The sequence below is a fragment of the Balaenoptera borealis genome (assembly GCF_965194805.1).
Source record: "Balaenoptera borealis genome assembly, chromosome: 2".
Classification (NCBI taxonomy): domain Eukaryota; kingdom Metazoa; phylum Chordata; class Mammalia; order Artiodactyla; family Balaenopteridae; genus Balaenoptera; species Balaenoptera borealis.
This window is the reverse complement of record NC_138867.1, coordinates 51,024,107-51,047,235: the sequence shown is the minus strand read 5'-3', so window position 1 is coordinate 51,047,235 and position 23,129 is coordinate 51,024,107. Positions and strand designations below refer to the sequence as shown.

The 23,129-nt window shown below is 32.8% G+C and overlaps 1 protein-coding gene across 9 annotated transcripts in view; it reads right to left on the bottom strand.

The window, feature by feature from the left end:
* Positions 1–23,129, bottom strand: part of IPO11 (importin 11) — a 485,545-nt gene that overhangs the window by 359,264 nt on the left and 103,152 nt on the right. For all 9 annotated transcript variants that reach the window (XR_014242109.1, XM_082383176.1, XM_082383170.1 and 6 more), the window contains 4 exons: positions 18,395–18,474; positions 17,882–17,962; positions 7,328–7,423; positions 6,892–7,005 (listed from right to left, as the gene is read on the bottom strand). Coding sequence is in view for 8 of the 9 variants with exons in the window: in XM_082383176.1 (XP_082239302.1) it covers positions 6,892–7,005; positions 7,328–7,423; positions 17,882–17,962; positions 18,395–18,474 (371 nt within the window). In the remaining variant the exon portion in view is untranslated. The remainder of the gene's footprint in view (positions 1–6,891; positions 7,006–7,327; positions 7,424–17,881; positions 17,963–18,394; positions 18,475–23,129) is intronic.

The window sequence follows — 23,129 nt, the reverse complement described above, 5'->3', positions numbered from 1 at the left end:
TCCATGAGCATACATATACATTTATTGAGATTTTTTTAATGTTCTCAGCAATGTTTAGTAGTTTTTACTGTACCTGTCTTACACACCTTTTGTTAAGTGTATCTTAAATATTTCTAGGTTTGAATGTTATTATAAATCGTGTTTTGAGAATTTCAGTTTCCAGTTGTTCACTGGTAGTGAAGAGAAATAAAATTGTTTTTTATATATTGACCAAGTAACCCATGACCTTAGTAAACTTAGTAGTAGTTTTACTGGAGATTGTAATATACAATCATGTTGTTTGCAAAGTGAGTCAGTTTTACTTATTCCTTTCCAATCTGTATGCTTTTATTTGTCTTTTTTTTGCCTTGTTGCACTGGTAGGGCTCCCAGTATCATAATGAATGGAAGTACTGAAATATCAAATCTGTTAGAATTCTGCTCATTCTACTGCAAATATTTTGGATATTAAAGCTGAGAGATTTGTGATAGATACGTTCAATCACTTTTTTGTAATTGACCATATAAAAGAAAAAATTATGAAAGTGAAAGATATGAAAATTAAGAAATGTGAACTATCATTCAACCAAAACAAAGTATTAATTATAAGAAAAATTGTGCAATTATGTGACCGCCCCCCTTTCTGATGACAAATGAAAAATATATTGAATCTTTAGGTTCTTTCATTTACTGTATCCTAAACTTGGCTAATGATGGTTGTAAAGCTCAGCTCATTGAAAATGAAATAAAATTAAACCAATTAATATGACTTTTGGATAAACAAATATGACTTTTGGATGAAGTCTTAATATCTCTAAATATCCCAAACAGCATCTAGAAGGGCTAGAAAAGCTCTGAATAGAACTGCAGTTAGTTTAATAGAAGATGAGAGGTGATTCATGACTAGGAACATTAAGACAAATTACTACTTTTTGAGACTACAGGTTGCCTAGTACTAATACTTAGGGAGGAAATTGTTGAAAATATTTGATGTCATCTTTTTATGTAAAATCTTGACTCAAACTAGAGCATTATTCAGCTAGTGTCAGCAGCATCAAATAAAGAATCATATTTACAATTTTTAAATATCAGCAAATGATTTAGGAATTACTGTTTCATGTGCATGTGTATAAAATAAATTGATATCTTTTTCCTATGTTTTCTTCTGGAAGCTTTTATAGTTTTAGCTTTTTTGATCAATGATTCATTCCGAGTTAATTTTTTTGTGTCAAGTACTACTTTGAAGAAATGATCTGGTGATGTGCCCAAAACTATTTGTGGAAATGCTGACACATCTTTAGGATTTGACTACATCAAAGAGTAGTTTTGAACATCTCAGTTTTCATATATTGCAAGAAAACTATCAACATTTGCTTAATAGCATTAGTACATATGAGGGAGAAATGAAAAGAAAAAGTAAAACTGCAGGGTTAATATTCTTCCAATTTCATCATTCAATTCCTGATTTTCAGGTATATTATTTATGTTTCTCTGATGTTTATTCAATACGATAGTAAACATGAAATTTATTAAGAAAAGCTTTCTGATTTGTTTGATTTACATCCCTCATTGCATATGATTAAATTTAGTGACTTAGAACCAAATATGTGGAAAAGTTTTTTTTAGTTTTGACTGAAACTATATACACCTTCTCCCTATAGAGACACTGGCAATGAGGTTTTCAGTTAAATATTTCTTACTGAAATATTTTTCTTAAACATCAAGTTTATTATTTCAAATATTCTTTCATCTAGTTATATGAGTTCAATAAACATCATTAAATATCTTCAAAGTCATGAATTTCTCATTTTAAGTAATTTATATAAATATTTCAAAAAGCCGTTTTCTCATTTCAGTAAATACATGTTAGCTAGCAGGTGAAAAACAAATTTAGAATATAATGATAGTCCCATAAATATTAATTTTTTGAAATTTCTATTAAATATTTCATGTCTTAAGATACTGTATTAAAACTGCATAGTTGATAGAATTTTTTAAATGCTGATGGTACTTTTCCAAATGTTTTTGTTCACTTTGACAGTGGAAAAACTTTATTATTTTGATCACTTTATTATCTAACATAAATTCATGATGTTCCCTTAATTTTTTTCCTCACTGACTGCTGCAAAAATTCTTTACTTTGCCAGAAACATTAATAGAACATGACTGACATTCTGATGAAATGTATTTAGAACCTTCAATTTCTAATGATACAATTCTTAAACACCTTTGCATCTAAAGTTTATATCATTAAGCAATAACAAATCACTATATTTTGCTGAAATAATAAAAATATTTTTCATTCCAGAAATAAAGATTACTTTTACTTTGCACCGAGTCCTACAGTTTCAAGAGGTTCCAGATTGTTCTAAATTCTTCAACATATCAGAAGATGTTCTACACTGCAATTTATTATTAACATAATTTCTTCATTGTACTCCTGAACATTCAAAAGATTTATTTACAAAACAGAAATGATAGGGACTTCCCTGGTGGTCCAGTGGTTAAGACTTCGCCTTCCAATGCAGGGGGTGTGGGTTCATCCCTGGTCAGGAAGCTAAGATCCCACATGCCTCGTGGCCAAAAAACCAAAACATAAAACAGAAGCAGTATTTTAACAAATTCAATAAAGACTTTAAAAATGGTCCACATCAAAAAAAAAAAAATGATAAACTGCTTCATAGTAAAATTTATACTATTAATTATTTACAGCATTTATCAAGGTTATTATACTATTTTGTAGTTAGCAGGGACTTATTACAATATTTTTAAAATTTCAATTTTAAAAATCAAAGAGGAGGGAACACATCCTAACTCATTCTATGAGGTCAGCATTTCCTGGTAATAAAGCCCAACAAAGATAATACAAAAAAGAAAAGCTACAGATCAGTGTCTCTTACAAACACTAATACCAAAATCTTCAACAAAGTACTAGTAAACAGAATTCAGCAACATATTAAAAAGATTATACACCATAACCAAATGAGATTTATTCCAGGAATGGAAGGATGATTCAACATATGAAAATCAATCAAGATAACACACCACATTAACAGAATAAAGGATAAAAAACCCATGATCATCTCGATAGATATAGAAAAAGCATCTAACAAAATTCAATACCCTTTCATGATAAAAACAGTGAATAAATTAGGAATAGGGAGAAAAATATCTCAACATAATAAACGCCATATATGAAAACCCATGATGAACATCAGACTGAATGACAAAAGACTGAGAAGATCTCATCCTTTAATATCAGGAACAAAACAAGGATGCCAAATTTCACCACTTCTATTTAACACAGTACTGGAAGTTCTAGCCAGGACAATTTGGCAAGCAAAAGAAATAAAATGCATCAAAACTGGGAAGGAAGAAACAAAATTATCTGTTTGCAGATCATATGTTCTTATATGTAGAAAGTCCCAAAGATTCCTCAAAAAAAACTGTTAGAATATATGAATTCAGCAAAGCAGCAGAATACAAAGTCAACAAAAATCAGTTGCACTTCTATACATGAGCAATGAACAATCTAAAAAAGAAATTACAAAAACAATTCCATTTTACTACCATCAAAAAGAATAAAATGCTTAGGAATTAATTTAACCAAGGAGGTGAAAGACTTGTATAATGAAAAATATAAAACACTCTTTATTAAGACATAAATAAATGGAAATACATCCCCTGTTCATGGATTGCAAGACTTAATATTAAGATGTCAATACTACTCAAAGCAATCTACAGTTTCAATGCAATCTCTGTCGAAATCCCAATGACACTTTTTGCAGAAATAGAAAAACCCATCCTAAAATTCATACAGAATCTCAAGGGACCCTGAATAGACAAAACCATCTCCAAAAATATGAAAAAAAGCCAGAGCATTCACACTTTTGGATTTCAACATGCCTTACAAAGCTTTAGTAATCAAAATTATGTGATAATCATACAAAGATAGACATATAGACCAATGGAACAGAATACGGAGCCCAGAAATAAACCCTTGCATATATGGTCAAATGACTTTTGACAAGAGTGCCAAGATCATTCAATGGGGAAAGGACACTCTTTTCAACAAATGGCACTGTAAAAATTGAATAACCACATGCAAAAGAATGAAGCTGGACCCTCATCTCATACCATATACAAAATTCAACTTAAAATGGGTCAAAGAGATAAATAACAAGGACATACTGTACAGCACAGGGCATTATAGCCATTATCTTAATAATAACATTTAATGGAGTATAATCTGTAAAAAATAATGAATCAATATGCTGTACACCTGAAACTAATATAATATTGTAAACCAACTATACTTCAATTGGAAAAAAAAAAGGGGGGGTCAAAGAATTAAAGGTAAGACCTAAAACTATAAAACTCTTAAACAAAAAAATAGTACAAAAGCTTCACTACACTGAATTTGGCAGTGTTTTCTTGGATATGGCACCAAAGGCATAAGCAATAAAAGGAAAAAACTAAGACATATTGAACTTCTTGAAAATTAAAAAATTTTGTGCATCAAAAGATACTATCAACATAGTAAAATGGCAACCCACAAAACTGGTGAAAATATTTATAAATCATATATCTGATAAGAGATTAACATACAGAATACATAATTAACCCTAAAACTCAACAACAGAAAAACGGATTCAAAAATGGGCAAAAGACTTAGACATTTCTCCAAATAAGATACACAAATGGGTAACGAACACATGAAAACACGCTCAACACCACTAATCATTAGGGAAATGCAAATCAAAATTACAATATGACCTCACACCCATTAAAGTGGACACTATCAAAAACAAAAACAAGGAAAGGATATGGAGAAACTGGAACCCTGTGCACTGTGGATGGGAATTTAAAGTGGTGGAGCTATGTGGAAAATAGTATGGTGGTTCCTCAAAAACTTAAAAATAGAATTACAACATGATCCAGCAATTCCCTTCTGGATATATACCCAAAAGAATTGAAAGCGGGTCACAAATAGATATCTGAGTACCCATGTTCATAGCAGCTTTATTCACTGTAGCTAAAATGTGGAAGCAACTCAAGTGTACACTGACTGATGAATGGATAAGTAGAGTGTGATAAATATATACCATGGAATATTATTCAGCCTTAAAAAGGAAGGAAATTCTGACATATCCTACAACATGATGAACTTTCAGGATATTATGCTAAGTGATATGTTAGTCACAAAAAGACAAATACAGTATGATTCCACTTATATGAGGTACTTAAGAGTAAAATCACAGACATAGAAAGTAAAATGGTGTTTCCAGCGGCTACAGGGAGAGGGTAATGGGGAGTTATTCTTTAATGGATATAGAGGTTCAAGTTTTACAAGTCTGAAAGAGTTATGGAGAAGCATGGTGGTGATGATTGTACACTGTGAATATGTTTAGTACCACTGACCTGCACACTTAAAAATAGGTAAGATAGTAAATTTTATGCTATGTGTATTTTATCACAAGAAAAAAAATTGGACAAAAAAATTTAACAGAGTAGACAGCTTTTCTTTCTCTTCCCACAGCACGATGGACAAAACTCTAACATAGTATTTATAATACTATTACAAAATTGCCTGTTTAAGTACTCTCTCCCTTAAAAGAATACTATCGGCTTGTCAAACCAGGTGTCTCCAGTGTCTAGCGGAGAAGTGCCTATTGCAAGATGTATAGGAGGCAGCAGAATGTGGTAGCTGAGATATCAGCTCTGAAGTGAGGTTGCTGGGGTCTGCAAATCATTCCATCACTTACTAGCTTTGCAAAGTTGACCAAGTCACTAAATCTCTCCAAGCCTCAGATTTCTCAGATGTGAGATGGAAATAAAAATATTATTATCCATTGGGTTGTTGTGAGGAATTAAAATAATACATAAAATTTATATTGTTAAATATATTGTTACTATTAAAACCACTCAACAGATTTTGCTGAACTCAAGTGAATAAACTCTTTAAACTTTTAACATTATTCCATCACAGTTAAATTTAATGAAGCTAATGAAAAATCTGTCCTGCCTATTCATCAAAATAAAGTCTAGATTCTCTAATTAGGTTAGTCTAATTCTGGAAAAACTATATACATTCTATAGTTTGCACTTCCTTACTCTGGATTTTCGTTAAAAGTGGAAATGGTAATACTTATTTCAGCCACAAACCAAAAGATATCACAAACTGCCCCTCCATTCTAGAGATCAGTCAAGTACATTCCACCTTCTACATTTTATAAGTCTTAACAGGTTAATGACTTAAGACATAAAAACCATATTTTAATATAATGTATGTAGTCTCAAGTAACCAACTCACTTAATAACCTATTCCATACTTACTCAGGTGGTTGGTTTCAGTTACAGTATATTTTTAATAAGCTTCTGCAGAAAAAGTCATTTCCCACAATAATGATGACAGAAACTCATTGCATGGCATTAAGAACAAGTTCATTAAGGAAATGAAACAAAGATAGTACATGATTATATGTAAAGTATTCCTGTTTCATTTTATGTATGAGTTAACAAAAACTGCAACCATAACAAATCAAAATTCTATCCTATGGCTAAGCAGAATAAAATTGCCTATTTTGAGAGAGAACAAAATTTAAGTTTCAACTGCCATTCACAGGTTTCTTTCTCCTTCTCCCAAATTATAGTATCAATACAACTTATTAAAGATTTAAAATAACAAAAATATTTATTTCAAAATCATCTGTTTGTTGAAAGTAATTCCATGAATGACTCAACTATGTACTATTTCATTTCGTATTCTTGAACATAATAAAATTTAATTCAGGGAAATCAATAAATAAAGTTTAAATACTACAAGACTTTTATAGACTCATTATTTCACGAAATTATTTCCAATCTTTATTTGGATAAAGACCTCCTTCAATTTAAGTAAATTGATTCTTACCTCCTGATTAAATTTATGTGCCATCTCATTAAGTAGTGAGGAAAAGAAACTAGTGTTTTGTAGCAGGACTCGACCCATAACGCCGAGATACGTTGACATCACTACAGGATACCTCTGTACAATTAAAATACAGCATATGTAAAACTGTGTTATGGTACAAGTATAAACAATTATAAACAATCATTGACAAAGTAACAATCAACAGGGATATGAAATAACAATATTCTTCTTTGCACTGCTTCTTTAGAATGAACACCAATATTGCCTGAGTTCTAACTAAATATATACGTCATACAAAGTAATATATATGTATTATGTACATATTTATATGGATTATATATGTGAAGAAGAAATAATTTTCCAATGAATAAGGAAAATAATTAAAATAGAACCCTAGAATCCAATACTAACTTTAGAAGCTTAAGAAAAATCTTACCTCCCCTTCTATAATACCTCTGAAAACACAGGGTAGAATTGGTTGAAACATTTGCGGGCTTAATACTGGGTTCACTTTAAGGGCATTTTCCACAACCTAAAAACCAAAATGACACATTGGTAATGCTTAATAATGCAAGTCACTGCTTTATGCAAAACACAGGTAAAGAAAACAATGTATTGAATATCACATATATACAAGTACATGAAGTATTCAATATTCTAGACACATTTTTATAAGATAATTCATTAAAAATTACAATTCGATTTTAAGTATGTAATATTTAGACACAGTTATACATCTTACATAGAATTATAATTAATCCCATTTTGATAACAGATATGTTGTTAATGTACTTCTTATCTTTGCATTTTAAATAAACAACCCTTATAAAATGTTAATGTCTGTTTAATGTTTTATAATGTTTAATGTTTATTGTCTTATTGAGGCAATAAAAGGCACTTCAAAAGTATTTTAATAGTGAAAAGGGAAATCAGTAACAACTACACTCACTATCCAAAAATAAGTCTACATTTAAATTTATCCATAAATTGGATGGAAAAGGGCATGTTGCATATATACTACATATTTACTAAATGAGAAATAATCTTATTTTATTTATAATACAATCATACAGATTATTAACCATGCACATTGATTGTTACAGATGAAAATTTGAAACATAAATTACTTTTATCTGAGTGAGATGGGCTCCCTCTGTAACAAAGACAGGTAGCATGAAATTCAAACTGGGGTGGGATTTGTTTGTTTGTTTGTTCCAGGGTTTGGGGCGGGGGGCGGAGTGAGGAAGGCAGTGGTCAGAAAGCAGCAGTGAGGACCAACAAGAAATGTCCATACTTCTAGCCCCACTGCTTGCAGGGTAAGAATGAAAGCAGACACCATTTGAGAGGGTTGTGGGCAAGTACCAGTCTCAAGGCAGAGCCAGGTTTCCCTTAAAACATCCAGCAATGTTTCTCAAGACTGACTGTTGGCATTCTGAGTGGGACAAGTGTTTACTGTGCAGGACTATTCCACTTATCAAGGGGTTTTTAGCATCTCTGATCTCTGTTCATTATGTGCCAATGGCATGCTCCCAACACAGCAACAATCAAATACACCTCGTGCATTTCAAAACATTCTCAAGGTAAGCAAACAGTACAATGAATGACAACATCCTCTAATTTTGTGCAAGAAGTAAAAGGAATGTGCAAAGAAAAGTCTAAAAATACAAAAACTTTTACTGTGGGCCGAACACTATGCTATCTAATAAGAAATACAGGATAAAAGATATCACAGTTCCTGATTAAAAGCAACAGGAGATGATGAGATTCAGAACATGATTAAATCTGACCTCAATAAGGTTTACTTTGTCAAAAAATTAGATTTGGAATAAAGAGGGGGAAGGTGTAGATAAGCTACCCAGAGGCAGATGTCACCAGACATTTTATCTACGAATGGAAAGTAAGGCCATCTGCTGATTGTTAGACACACTATAACTTCATTCCCTCCTAAAACCCCACTAAACTTATATAAAAAGATTTTAAAGGGAGGGGGAATAATTTTAAAAGGACAAAAGGAATGAGAGATGAATATTGGAAGGTCCAAAGAAGAAATTCAAGAGGTAACTGACTTATCAGATGAGAGAAACCTGAAATCTAAGGTTGCAATAGAGAAAGCTGAGAGCAACTCGCTGCACATCAGATGTATCTTCTCCCTACCTCTCCCCACCAAAAACCACAAGAATTAGCAGAGCCATACATCTTTGGAAAGCAGGGTAAAGGTAAAGCTAAAAATAAGACAGGTTGGAAGTCTACTTAAGAAACAGATTGCCAGATATTCCCTAATCTGCATATTTGGGCAACTGACCTTCCCCCACCCCAGGAGAAGACAGTGTATTTTCTTTAAAGGGTCTAAAAGAAAGACTTTCCAGACTAAAAGGGCCCAGGAGTGCCTGGTACTATTAATTTAAAAATCCCTAAATCAAGGTACATCACTGTAAAATTTCAGAACACTAGGAAAAAGAAAAAGAAGCTACAAGCTTGGGGAGGGGGAGCAAGGTGGGGGAGTCAGCATGGCTCTGAAAGAGACTTCTTCAAGAAAATTAAAGTAATAAAATCCTTATAGGTCAATGTGTCTGAACATATTGAACAGAGACAAGTGGCAGAGAACTCAGTGCACTTAAAAATTAACACTGAAAAAATTATTAACTCCAAAGATTACAGAAGTTTGTGCAGAAAAGGAAAAGTAATCACATACTTAAGATTCTGACTTTTAAAATGTAAATTCACTGAAACGTACCATTCAATACAATCCAGCTGTCATTATGCATTTTCTTTATATATAAAGGTACAGTGTGTAAAGGGTTCACTTATTTCAGAACTAAAATGGAGTCTTTGTATTCAAAAAGGTTAGGAACCATAGAAACGATGAGATCCATTCTGAAAAATTATGCAGGAAAATGCCACTATCAGACTTGGAGGCAAGGACTGTGGATCAGAATCAAGAGAAAATCAGAAAGCAGAGCTGATCAGATATAAAAAACCAATTGAACAGCTGACCAAAGGTGAAGAAGTCTGGGATTACTCCTAGTTTTCACGTTTGGTCAATGTGTACAATCGTGATGCCATTAATAATAGTGAGGCTTCACTTTAGACATGGTGAACTTGAGAAACCTGTGGGAAAATCTGTATGGAATGGTCTTATTTCCACACACATAACACTCTATACAGTCCACTTTCTAGGGAAGGTATTGCAGTTGGGACCTAAAAGTCAGAGTTCAAATTATGACTATTTCCATAATGAAGAAGGTTCTTTCATAATGATCAGAATCCTACCAAACATTTTGATCAGCAGCACTGCTTTCACTTCTAAACAAGATTTTGAAAAATGCATCTAATGATTTCAGTGGTAGTAAACAATTTTGTATATTTTAAGTGAAATGCACGTATAGCCAGATGGCCAAACATGTCTAAGAAGGAAATAACACTAAAGACAACTAAAGCAATAACAGGTAGTTTATTAAAAGGTAATTTACAGATATTGAGAGAATTTATATCATAACTTACTCTTCTTGGGGGGAATCATTATGTTCTCAGGGATTTTAACATGTTTGATATGTTTTAATCCACTTAGTTTAGTTTTGTTTTGATGCTCAAACTGTCCCATTATTAGGCAGTGGGAGCTCCTTCAAGTTGACTCTTGCATCCTTTTGACAAAATCCCACCTTCTCTTCCTTCCAGCACAAGGAGAGGTCCCCAGTTTATGTTGTGTCTCTCTTGCCCGAGCTCTGGAGTCAACCAGCAGGACACAGTATTTACAGACCATAATCTAGGTTCTGAGGTGCTCATTGCCACTGGATTGACACTGCTTCTAGGTCTTTGCTTACACAGATTTAGGAAATTTATTTTTCTCTTCCTGAGAAGTATATACCAATAATTCACCAAATTCAATTTAAGACTATAGCATTTTATATAACTTCTTTAATAGTTCCATCCTTCTTCCCTTATATTGAAAAATCCCAGATTCTAATAACCTTAACTTATTTGCTTCTAACTGCTATGTACAAAAATGTCCACATATGTACATATGGGTTTCAAAATAATAATACCAATATTACTGATAACAATAACAATACTGAAAGCAATTTATAATTTCCTTATGTTTCTTTTTGTTCTAATGTTATATCTCACCAGGGAGGTACATGTAAAATACTATGTTACTTGAAATATTCTCAGATGACTTATGCCACCAACATAATAATAGATTCAAATGTTTCCTTTCTTTTATGTTTAGAACTGCTTTTACTTTATTATTTTAAATCATGTGAAACATCTCTATGGCTTCAAACCCTAAAGTACAAAACATACATCCTGAAAGATCTAGCTTGCATTCTCTGTCCCTCTTTCCCCTACATAACTACTTTTCTTAATTTGGTTTATTTTTCCATTGTTATCTATGCTGCACTCTTTAAATACAAGAAAACTCTAGACACTGTTCCTTGCTTAACTCTAAAACTGTATACAGAGGTCATCTTCATTCCTTTCTAAGGCTGCACAGTACTCCTCTGTGTGGCTGAATAAGTTGCAGTACCGCCTATCATCCAATCACCTATTACTAATTATTTTTATCAGCATTTTGCTATTACAAATAGAACTTCTTAACTTTACTTTCATTCCACCCCCTTTCTGAATATACCTGAAATAGTTTAGAAACAGACTATGTTTTTATAATATAATCCCTGTGAAAAATGTAGGCTTTTAGTTTGTGCCTTACACTCAAACAATTTTTTTTATTTAGGCTTACATTGCATACAAAGTGGTTAAGACCATGGATGCTTAAGTCAGAATGCCTATGTTTATAACATGGCTCCAATACTTACTAGCTGTGTGACCTTGGACAAGGTATTTATCTCTTTGTGATTTAATTTCTCATCTGTAAAAATGGGGAAAAGAACAGTACCACTGTCACAGGTTTATGTGAGGATTAAATGAACTCTATGCTACGTGCTTAGAAATGTGTATCATATAGTAAATGCTAGTATTAGCTATAATTATTACAGAATAAATTATACCTTAAAAATATGCGTGCCATCTTAAATAAGGCTTATCACAGTGAATAAAACCAACATGGCTCACTACTGCTTAATAAGACCATGATAAAAAAGATGATTTGTAAACTCAAATTGGTATGTATACGTATGGATAAATTTCAAATTAAAAAAAAATGTTAAATTTGAGTATTTTTAGAATATAACTGTATTCATCTAGATAACTTGTTCCGAGTCACAGAACACAATAAAGCCTATTTTTGCTCTGAAGGCAGGCATACTTATCTCTCTATCCAATTTTCATAACATTGTAATTTTCTGCTTCAAAGAACAAAGAAGTTGCTTCCAGATACTGTCAGAAATTAGTATAACAGTGACACTTAGTCAAAAATATATTAAAAATGTTATACTGCATACTATATTAAGAAACAGTATCTGAGAGGTATTAAAAAATGGAAAAAAAATGAGCCAATATTAAAAACTATTATAACTTTATTGGAACTCTGAGAATAGAAAAATGCCAAAAATGTTGAGAGTTCTCTCAGCTTTCAAGTACAAGCATAAAAGTACCATTATCCTAAAATATTCTTTTATATAAAAAAAACACAAATAATTTATTCATGATAATTAGTATATTTCTAGTATTTAACATCCATTTAATAAACAATAAAATTCAGTTTCTGGGATTTCAAATCAAATACAGAGGTTTAGCTACAGCAATGTTATATAAAAATACAGTCTTAAACACATGTTATATAATTCAAGTATTTATATCCTATTTATGACCCCCTGGCTAGCATACTTAGAGAGAAACTGGTTTAATGTGTAACGCATGTTAAATGTTACAAATATTTCAATGTATATTTGGATGGTAACTGATTTGTGCTGAATCATTCAATCAAAAAATATTAGGCACAACTGGGGGACAAATAATGACATTACCTTCTCTCAGTTCAAGGAAAAAGGAGAAGCAAATAGACTTCTTTCTAGTAAAATTGTAAGGGTAGTGTTGTACATTATATACATTTGGAATTTTCCATAATAAAATTTTTAGAAGAGCATGTTATTTTGAAAAGAAAGAATTTAAAACAATTATTTTTAAAAAGCCAGCTGAGATAACATGATTCTGGAAAAAGAGTAAAACTCTATCGCTGTGCAAATCATCTACTTAAGTTATAAAAAATTTAACTAATGTATTATTTGAAATAAACATTTATTTACAAGAGATGGTCAAAGGAAGAGTTCCCTGGTGGTCTGTTTTCCCCCAAAGGGAGATTAAATAATTAGACAACTATATAATTAGATTAAAATAGCCAACAATTGTATTAGCTGATTACATGTTAGGCAATGTTACAAGTGCTTTATACATATAAGGTCATGTAATCCTCACCACAACCTGAGGAAGTACGTAACATTTTTATCCCCATTTTACAGATGGAAAGCGAGGAACAGAGATTAACTGGTTCACCTCACACAGCTGTGAAGTAGCAGGGTTAATATTCTAACCCTAGCAGTTTTGCTTAAGTCACCTGCTAAGTTACACTAGGTCTAATTATTTTGTAAGAATATAATTTAAAACAAATAGTAAAAGAAAATAAATATTCTCCTTAGGACATATCCTAAAAACTTGCCTCATTTTTCAAATAAATTTCACAATCCCATTCCATATGACTCAGAAAAAGTTGTCTTTCAATAATTACTTTACTAATAATATTGCAGAAAAGCAGGAGGAAATAAACACTTTCAATTCAAATTTTTTCTGGTAGGTGTTTATAAACATAAGAAACAACCTTTTTTCATCACTTAGAATTTATAGATTATAATTTGTCACAGGGATTTCAGATAATATATAGTTACAGATTATTAAAAATCATAATAGTACAACACCTTATATAATAAATAAGAGAATTTAAGTCCAAAATGTACTCAAGAATGTATAAGTAACAGAGCTGGGTGTACAAAACCAAGGCACAGGTCAAGGAGAGAATAACATTCCAAATGCAGTTATTATTTACTAAACTTAGGATCATGGAAAAGCTTACAGTCTAGTAAAGGAGAAAAAGATAAAACACACACATATTGAAAAATCTACAAAGGCAACATCAAAATGACATGACAATTTTCTCTCAAATTTCTATCACTCCCACATTGCCAATCAGTTATTCCTCAAACAGAATTAAGCCCAAAGTATCAATTCCTTATATCCCTACTTTCAGAGAAGAAATTATCACCAAGGCAAAAGATGAAGCTGAGATTCTGTAAGACAGATGGAAGTTCCTCAACATAATTATATATTGCCACTATATCAGTTTGGTAAGGGCATAAATGCAATAAAAATTCACAAAAACAGTTTAGCAAACAACATGTCTAACGTTACTTGCTTGTAAGCTTTGGAGCTAGAATACTTTGAAATCAGTACAGGTGAGGATTGATAGACACATGGCGGTAGACTAGGCCTCCAGTATCTGGGGTCTTGACAAGCCACACACACAGATTCCTGTTATTACTCCTTCAGAGCCCACAAGCTTCTCAGTAACAAGGGCATACATTCCCATCCTTTACCCCCTACTCTAAAAAAGAAACTGAAGAACCTATGAAATTAAAACCAGAGAGCTCTGCTGTATTTTCACTCTATATTTACCTACTTCTTAGTTTATAACAATATTTTGGATTTAAGTTTCCATTGTGATTTCAAATATAAAACAGCAAATCAGAGAGTGTGAAAAATGTAATATGTTTGATAAATAATCTTTCTGGGAAAAATCAGAATTTACCAAAGAACTTTTTATTTCAACTCTTGTTAAAAGCCTTTACAAGATTTCCCTTCCAAAGTCTAACACATCCTAATATAACTGAATCATTCTTAAATATCAACCTAACCTAAACATCTGTAAGATAGAGTTCATTTAAAAATGAATACTGAGATGAATACTACTCAGTCCCCTCTCCCTCCTCAATAAGTGCAGATGTACTAATCATCCTGTAACGTTCCTCTGCCTCATACTGACAGGCATCAGGCAGCTCTGACAATCTTGTCTTTTTATCTGGAAACACCAAGGTCATATGCCAGTTTCTTACTCTCTTCACCTAACATTATATCTACAGCTTCAATCACTACCAGTCTTGCCAGCTCTCTTAAAAAACAAACTCTTGCCCCTTCTACATACGCTCTAGACTCAAAATCCCAATCTCCTGTATCATCCTGGCGCCATCTTCCTTTCTATTGGGTCACTTTCACCTACAAAATCTACTCAGATCAGATTTTCCTCACTGCCTCTCCACACACAAAAGCTATCTTTTTATTTTTTAACAGTAAATTCTTGTTATGGATTGACTTGTGCCCTGCCCCCTGCAAAAGATATGCTGAAGTCCTAATCCCAAGTACCTGTGAATGTGACCTTATGTGGAAATAGAATCTTTGTAGATACAATTAAGTTAAGATGAAGTTATTATGGTAGGCCCTTAATCCATTATGACTGGTGCCCTTATAAGAAGAGAAGACAAAGATACAAGGAGAATGTCATGTGACAATCGAGGCAGAGACTGGAGTGACGCATGTATAAGCCAAGGAAGCCAGAAATTGCTGGCCACCACCAGAAGCTAAGAGAAAGGCATGGAACAGATTCTCCCCTAGAGTCTTCAGAGAGAGTATGGCCCTGCCAACATCTTGATTTCAGACTTGTAGTTTCCAGAACTCTGTGAGAGAGATAATCACTATAAATATTATAAATTAGTTCCTGTTGTTTAAGCCACCCAGCTTGTGATACTTTGCTATGGTAGCCCTAGGAAACAAATATAGTTCTTAATAATATAATCATTTTCTCATCACTTTATAATTTAACACTTCACTAATCTGTTATATGAACCCCTCCAATTTATAGACACTAAAGGTTTTAAATAACACCATTATCCCCACCCTCAACAGACAATTCTCACAGTATTCTCTGTGTTATTTTTGTTCACTTCTCTGCAGTATTTAACACTGTATTAATCTAATTCACCCTACTAGGATTGCCAGAATTAGCAAATAAAAGTACTGTTTTATCTGGTAACCCTAACCCTACCAAACATTTAAGACCCAGGTCCCATCTCAATTCTTTCTCCCTGAAAAATGTTCTCTGCAAAATGCTGGGTTAGATGACCACATCTATACTCCCAAAGTAACATAAAGCCAATGGACAGCAATGGCTCACACTAGAAAGTGCTCATGAAAATCACCTAGGGAACTTTTTAAAAAGAAATACTAACATCTTATGTCCTACCCAAATTTTCAAAAAGTTCACCAGGTAATCTGAGATACCTCTAATCCAAAACAACATAACACACTAAATATGGGCTGACTGTTTACCTGCCTCCTTCCCCCAAAAGAATGAATTACTCAAGAGCAGAAACTGTGGTTTTTCTATCACGTATGCCTACCAGAACGCACTGAATACCAGTAACAGGGGTTGGCAAACAATGCCCTTGGGCCAAATCCGAACAACTATATGATTCTGTAAATAAAGCATTTTTGGATACAGCCACAGTCATTAATTTACATACCATCTATGCCTGCTTTCAATCCACAACAAAACATATAAATAGTTGAGACAAAGACTGTATGGCCCACAAAACCTAAAACATTTACTAGCTGGTCCTTTACAGAAAAAGTTTGCTGACCCCTGACCTATATGGTGAATGACTGAATAATCAGTAATGATAGTAAATGCAACCAATTTGAAAATCAAATTAACATGCATATTAACACAGATATCTGGAGCTTTATATGTGCATACATGTGTATAATGTCCGAAGAACAGCACATAAAACAGTGTAATGCTTGAATAAGTGCCAACCGATGATTACTCTTACTGGTTATTATGAAAGACTTTACCACCTGCACAAACTTATACCCACTTAGTCCCCCAAAATGTACTATGGGTTGTTGCTATGATTATTGTGGTTAACACATTTCTTACAATGAACCTCTTTGGGCAAACACTTTTTCATTTCACTGGGAGGAAATCAAATTGTTTTTAGGATCTAAAGCAATGCCATAGTTTTCACACAAAAAAATGCTACTTGGTTAAGCTATAGTAACACTTCACCTAACCAGCTCTCATATCTGACTTAAAACATAGCTAAGAAATTAGAAACAAAAAAGAGATGCTTTAAAAAAAAAAAAAAAGAGATGCTTTTAACAAGTACACCTTCTCACAAAATCCATACAAAATATGTGTGTGTGACACATACATGTGAAGATATATTTATATATACATTTATATTTAAATATATACATGTGATACTCCTTTATCTTTAATATATAGATATATAAACATACAACTCAGAGACTGTTGGTTCTTACTTATACACAATTATATACAATATATAAAGATAATATATAGTGATTCTATAAAGATATAATACATAAAGATTAACTCAGAGCCCATGGGTTCTTTTTTTGTTTGTAAGTTTTTTTTTTTAATTGAGGTATAATTGACATATAATACTATATTAGTTTCAGGTATACAATATAATGATTCAACATTGGTTGTTAGTTATACACAGTCCATACAAACTTGGTACTCTAACTTCGAGAGCCGATCCAAATTAAAAGTACCAAATTATAGTGGGAATATTGTGTCCCAAAAGCAGGCTAACAAACTGGAGAGGTGAGAAGTATCAGATGTCACCAGGCTTTGGATAATTTATAAAAGTTTTTAAAGCCTTGCTACAGAAAGTGAAATCTCAGGATGAGGGGGAACTTTGAGTGGGGTCCCATCAGCAGAAAGTTAGTTAGAAATGTGGAATCTGCATTTTAATAACATCCTCAGGTGATCTATATGCACAATCAAATTTGACACCCCTGGTCCAGAGGTATTAGACCAATTTAATACAGCTAAAAGAAAATATTCTGTCTAGAATTACTCTTCCCCTTCTTGCCCATCATCTAAACCCAAATGAAGGTCCAATTTCACAAAATACAGATGGAAAATTTACAACAATATTCATTAGAAAGATGACAGTACCTTTAACACTTGAACTTGACCTTCTGTAGTAATTTCGTTTAGCAGTTCACAAAAGGACTGACATAGACCTACTGCATATGTCTGAAATTCAATGAAAAGTCAAAATATACATATGAATATATCTGCAATATCAAAAAAGGTATAACATTAAATTGGGGACTCATTATAATCTATTTGAGAATTAGATACTAAAGCTCTAAGCATATAAAATTTCAATTAGAACTCTTTAGGAAATGTTTAAGAAATAAAAATACAGTTTATTGCTATTCTAATTTTTGTAGAAATATAAGGATATATTTACATGTAGAGCATATTTTCTATATTAAATAATTCATGAAACTACATCACATCTGCCCCACAGTAGGCAATGTTTATGACGTTTTTCCCGCCTTAAAGTAATAAATCAATCTATTAAATTTTGAAAAGGTTTCAAAATAAGATTCCTGATTTCAAATAAGAAACAATCAAAATAATAACTATATAAATTTTTACAATGCAAAACCTACAACATACCTGTAAAAATTCTGTTGATGATAAAAAGATATAACCATTGATGATCTTAAAGCAGGTTCTGAGACTTTCTGAACTTAGTTCTGGCAAAATAATAATTTTTTTAAAAAGAACAAATTAATTCATTGTTCAAAACCAGTTTAAATGAAGTGACTTATTTAAAGCTAAGTTACATGCCCTTCTTTACAAATCTTTTCTGAATGCTATTCAGATGGCTAGTATATAAATATCTATCTAAAAACTGGCATTAACCTGTAACTTAATGCTTTCCCATATACCTCCCACTAGTTAAAACAACTTAGAAAATACTAAGCTCCCTTTTCTTTCCTTTCAGAAAATAACTACGTGATCCAACCTTGCATTTCAAACTAAATTTCTAGTACCAGCATGGCAAACGACATGCAACTGAATCATTTTACCATCATATTTTGATATCTGCTTAAATGGGTTCACTCAGTAAGCATTTACTGAGTGTCTATTGTGCTGGCACTGAACATGCTACCCTACGTACGAAAAGAGTCCCTGTTATACTCCGAAAATTATATTGTGTTTAGATATTCTCAATTCTTGGGCTTTGTTCTTCAAATCCACTCCTCTATGAAAAACCTACACATAAAAAATCTTCTTTAAAATGTTATTACCAGAATAGTATAGGAAAAGGATATTGTTTTTAATTATTCTTTTTCAAGTGCAAAGCAGAAAACTTGTTAAAATTGAAAATGATCAAATGTTTATGCAGTGTTATTTTACATGTCTTTTCACATACAATAATGATACAATAGAACACAGATTACAGATGTATATAATTATACAGATCAAAACATGACCCCAAAATATCATGTATATCTAAAATCTTTCATTCTGTATTGCTACTGTTTTAGAAATCGTATTCACTTGCAACAGGACAGATTAAAAAATGTTTCCTGGCAAAAGCGTAGGCCCTGGGTTCTCACCTAACTCACATCCTAGCAAAGTGAGAAGATATTCTATTCAGGTGAGAATTACCCATACACTTTCACAAGAAAATGACAATCCCACTCAAAGCTCAAAATGTGTTTTAAAGGCATTATTTTCTATACTTTAGGGATTTAACATATTAGTTTAAAATGAGAATGTAGAGGGGACAGAAACTAACCAACTTGTTACCATGCTAACGGAAGGCATAAAAAGAAATAATAAAGGCTGTCACCTAAATATTTTTCACAACAGAAGTAAGACAAAATCTCAGGATAAAGGGGCAGGCCATTACATTGGATAAAGTTATTCTTATGAACAATTCACATGTCCTTTTCTCCTCAAGGAGCAAGTCCAGTCAAGTCTAAACTTGTGCACACTGTTTAACAGACCAACAAGGAATAGCAGACTGTTTGGCAACCACCGTTTTGGCAACCATCGTGATAAATAAGGCAGAGGGTCTACATTTAAGTGAGAACTTAGAATGGCTACATTCCAGGTATGTCAGTGAATATAATTTCTAAATCACTGCCATCTAAAATTTTATCAAGATCTATGATGAAGGAGACAATATTTAAGAAAGATTGATTTTAAAAACCATAGTACCAGGACTTCCCTGGTGGCGCAGTGGTTAAGAATCTGCCTGCCAATGCTGGGGACACAGGTTCGAGGCCTGGTTCGGGAAGATCCCACGTGCCGCAGAGCAACTAAGCCTGTGCGCCACAACTACTGAGCCTGCACTTTAGAGCCCAGAAGCCACAACTACTGAGCCCGCATGCCACAACTACTGAAGCCCACGTGCCTAGAGCCCATGCTCTGCAACAAGAGAAACCACCGCAATGAGAAGCCCACGCACCGCAATGAAGAGTAGCCCCCGCTCGCCGCAACTAGAGAAAGCCTGCATGCAGCAACGAAGACCCAACACAGACAAAAATAAATAAATTTATTTTAAAAATTAAAAAAAAACCCTAAAAATAAAAACCATAGTACCCATCTCTTCTTATATTTTAAAAGCTATTTCTAGATTAACTGATATAAGCAAATAAGCAATTAGGTCACTTCATACTGTTTTCCATGCCTCCATCATGCCAAGGACAACTTTTACTAAATTTCCTAAGGCATGCTATCATCAGCAAATATTAAATACTGATAGTAAAAAAAAAAGTCCTAAAATTAATAAATTTATCTATTTTAAAGTATATTGAACATTGTTCATTATATCCATGAGTTCCTAGTAAGACTGCGATAAAAAATTATTGTCTGGTCCTACTATCAGGAAGAGCTGACCATACAACAGATCTGTATTTATTTTCAGCCCTGTGAATAATTTAATTCAAATGTTCTCAACCATGGGCAATTCTGCCCCCTAGGGGACATCTGGCAATGTCTGGAAACTCTGGTTGTTAAAACTAGCATCTAGTGGGTTGAGGCTAAAGATGCTATTAAGCTTCCTACAATGCTCTAAACAGTCCCTCACAAGAAAGAATTACATGGCCCAAAATGTCAACAATTTTGAAAATCCCTAACTTAAGTGATCAAGTTTTTCTTTCATAGACAGAGAGCTCTGATTCAACGCTGTAACCCATCCAAGTATCTAGTTATGCTGTGTGCACATACGATTTATATTTATTAGTCTAATTATAATTTATATTCCATTCCTCTCTGTTTTTCTCTATTCTTTGGCTCTTATTTTTAATTTCTACTTTCATGTTACATTTTACTTATTCTTTTTAATCATACTATTTGATGTTTATGTTTGGAAATGAAACTATAGTAGTTTCTTCTTTTATTTCAAATTCTGATAAAATATGAAGGCTAAAATGTGTAAAATAGCCTACACATCATCAAGATGTCAGGTGGGGATAAGTTCCTTCCGAATTAGAAAAATTTCGTTGGTCAAGGAACATTAGCTTGGCACTTACAACAACATGGACAAGAGTCAGTCAGGTGTTTATCTTTTAAGTAATGAGAATACTGAGAAAATTAATACCATAAAAAAGATTTAAAGGATTTAAAAAATAAGCCTTTAGAACTAAATTATTAGAATTAGTTATAGCCTATGGTTCTACTTAAAGTATCTCCAGTTCTACTTACATTTGGGGAGAAGGATATGAAATGAATTTTAGCCTTGGATTTATTCACACCTAATTAACATATCCTAAAAATCATTAACTTAAACACCAATATTGTTGGTTTTACGTGTTTTAAATGAAAATGAGAAACTTCCAGCCAGCAGCTTTATTTCTACTTGGAAAAAAATAATAGCTATCATACTCATTAAATAAATGTTTAAAAATCACTGATCTAATAGGAAAAAATGTTTTCACCTTTAAGAAAAGTGAGTATTCATTTCGATCTATATACTTAAAAGATTAAAATAAATATTCTGGTTATACTTCAAAATAAATTTTAAAGCTCAACTGAAAGAATGTATATGCAAAAAGCTACACATCAAACAATATTAATTAGTTGCACAATACTCAAACAAAAATAAAGGTAATACTGATGTCAAGGTATACTAAACATTCACAGATATAATTTGTATACAGAATTTCTTCATATTATTAACTAACAAATCCTACAGAGCCAGTGGTTCAGTATTTTTTCTTTTAAAATAGCAATAATGTTGACAGTAATAGTAGTAATAAATATAATTACAAAACACTTAAATGGTGCTTACTATGTGCCAGACATTGTTCTAAACACGTAAAAGTCCTTATTGATTTATAAGGACTATGCATCAACTACAAAGCTTTCTATGGTAAAACTGTACTTTAGTACCTACCTAAAACTACACTCAAAATAGTGTCATATGGTTATAGGAGGGTTAGTTATGTGCTTTTTTTTTTCAGTCTCTTCTTCCTGGCTACCAATCTTCTCTCCCACCACGTTGTAAAGGCCAGGCAGGCTGAATTCGCGGTGGAATACAAAGGTGAAGTGCAATCACCTTGTGAAGTTACCCATATGTGAAAATGGCTGAATCCTGTTCATGACTAAGTTGATAATGGGTCTGGTCGAGGTTTCCATTCTCAGGGCAAGTATATAAAGAAGCACTGTGGATTACCCAGAATGGTACTGTATATTGTCTCCAAGTTAGGTAGACTAGAACTAAATGGTCTTCACCAAGAGTAAAAGAAAGTAAAAGGACTTTTCCTATTCTCTTTCTCTATGATATCTTAGCTACAAAACTTTCCCTAGGAGACTAGCAATAAGCGACTGGTCTATTGCCACTGTCTTCATGTTTGAAAATTTCTTCCATAATTTTATGGGGATGCTAGATGATAAAACATCAAATGGCTTTTTATTAGAAAACAGATGGCATTTTGGTATTATCTGAGGTCTACTTTATTCTGAAGAATGGGGTAGAAGAACAACAACAAAAAATCCGAAAACACGAAGGACTAATCACATTATCTATAGCCCCGATGATCATCCAGCAAATGAAGACAGATGTTTTTTATTTTTATTTTTTTAATAAGCTTATTTATTTTATTTATTTATTTATTTTTAATTTTTGGCTGTGTTGAGTCTTCGTTGCTGCACACAGGCTTTCTCTAGTTGTGGCGAGCAGGGGCTACTCTTTGTTGCTGTGCGCAGGCTTCTCATTGTGGTGGCTCCTCTTGTTGCGGAGCACAGGCTCTAGGCGTGCGGGCTTCAGTAGTTGTGGCACATGGGCTCAGTAGTTGTGGCTCGCAGGCTCTAGAGCGCAGGCTCAGTACTTGCGGCGCACAGGCTTAGTTGCTCTACAGCATGTGGTATCTTCCCAGACCAGGGCTCAAACCCG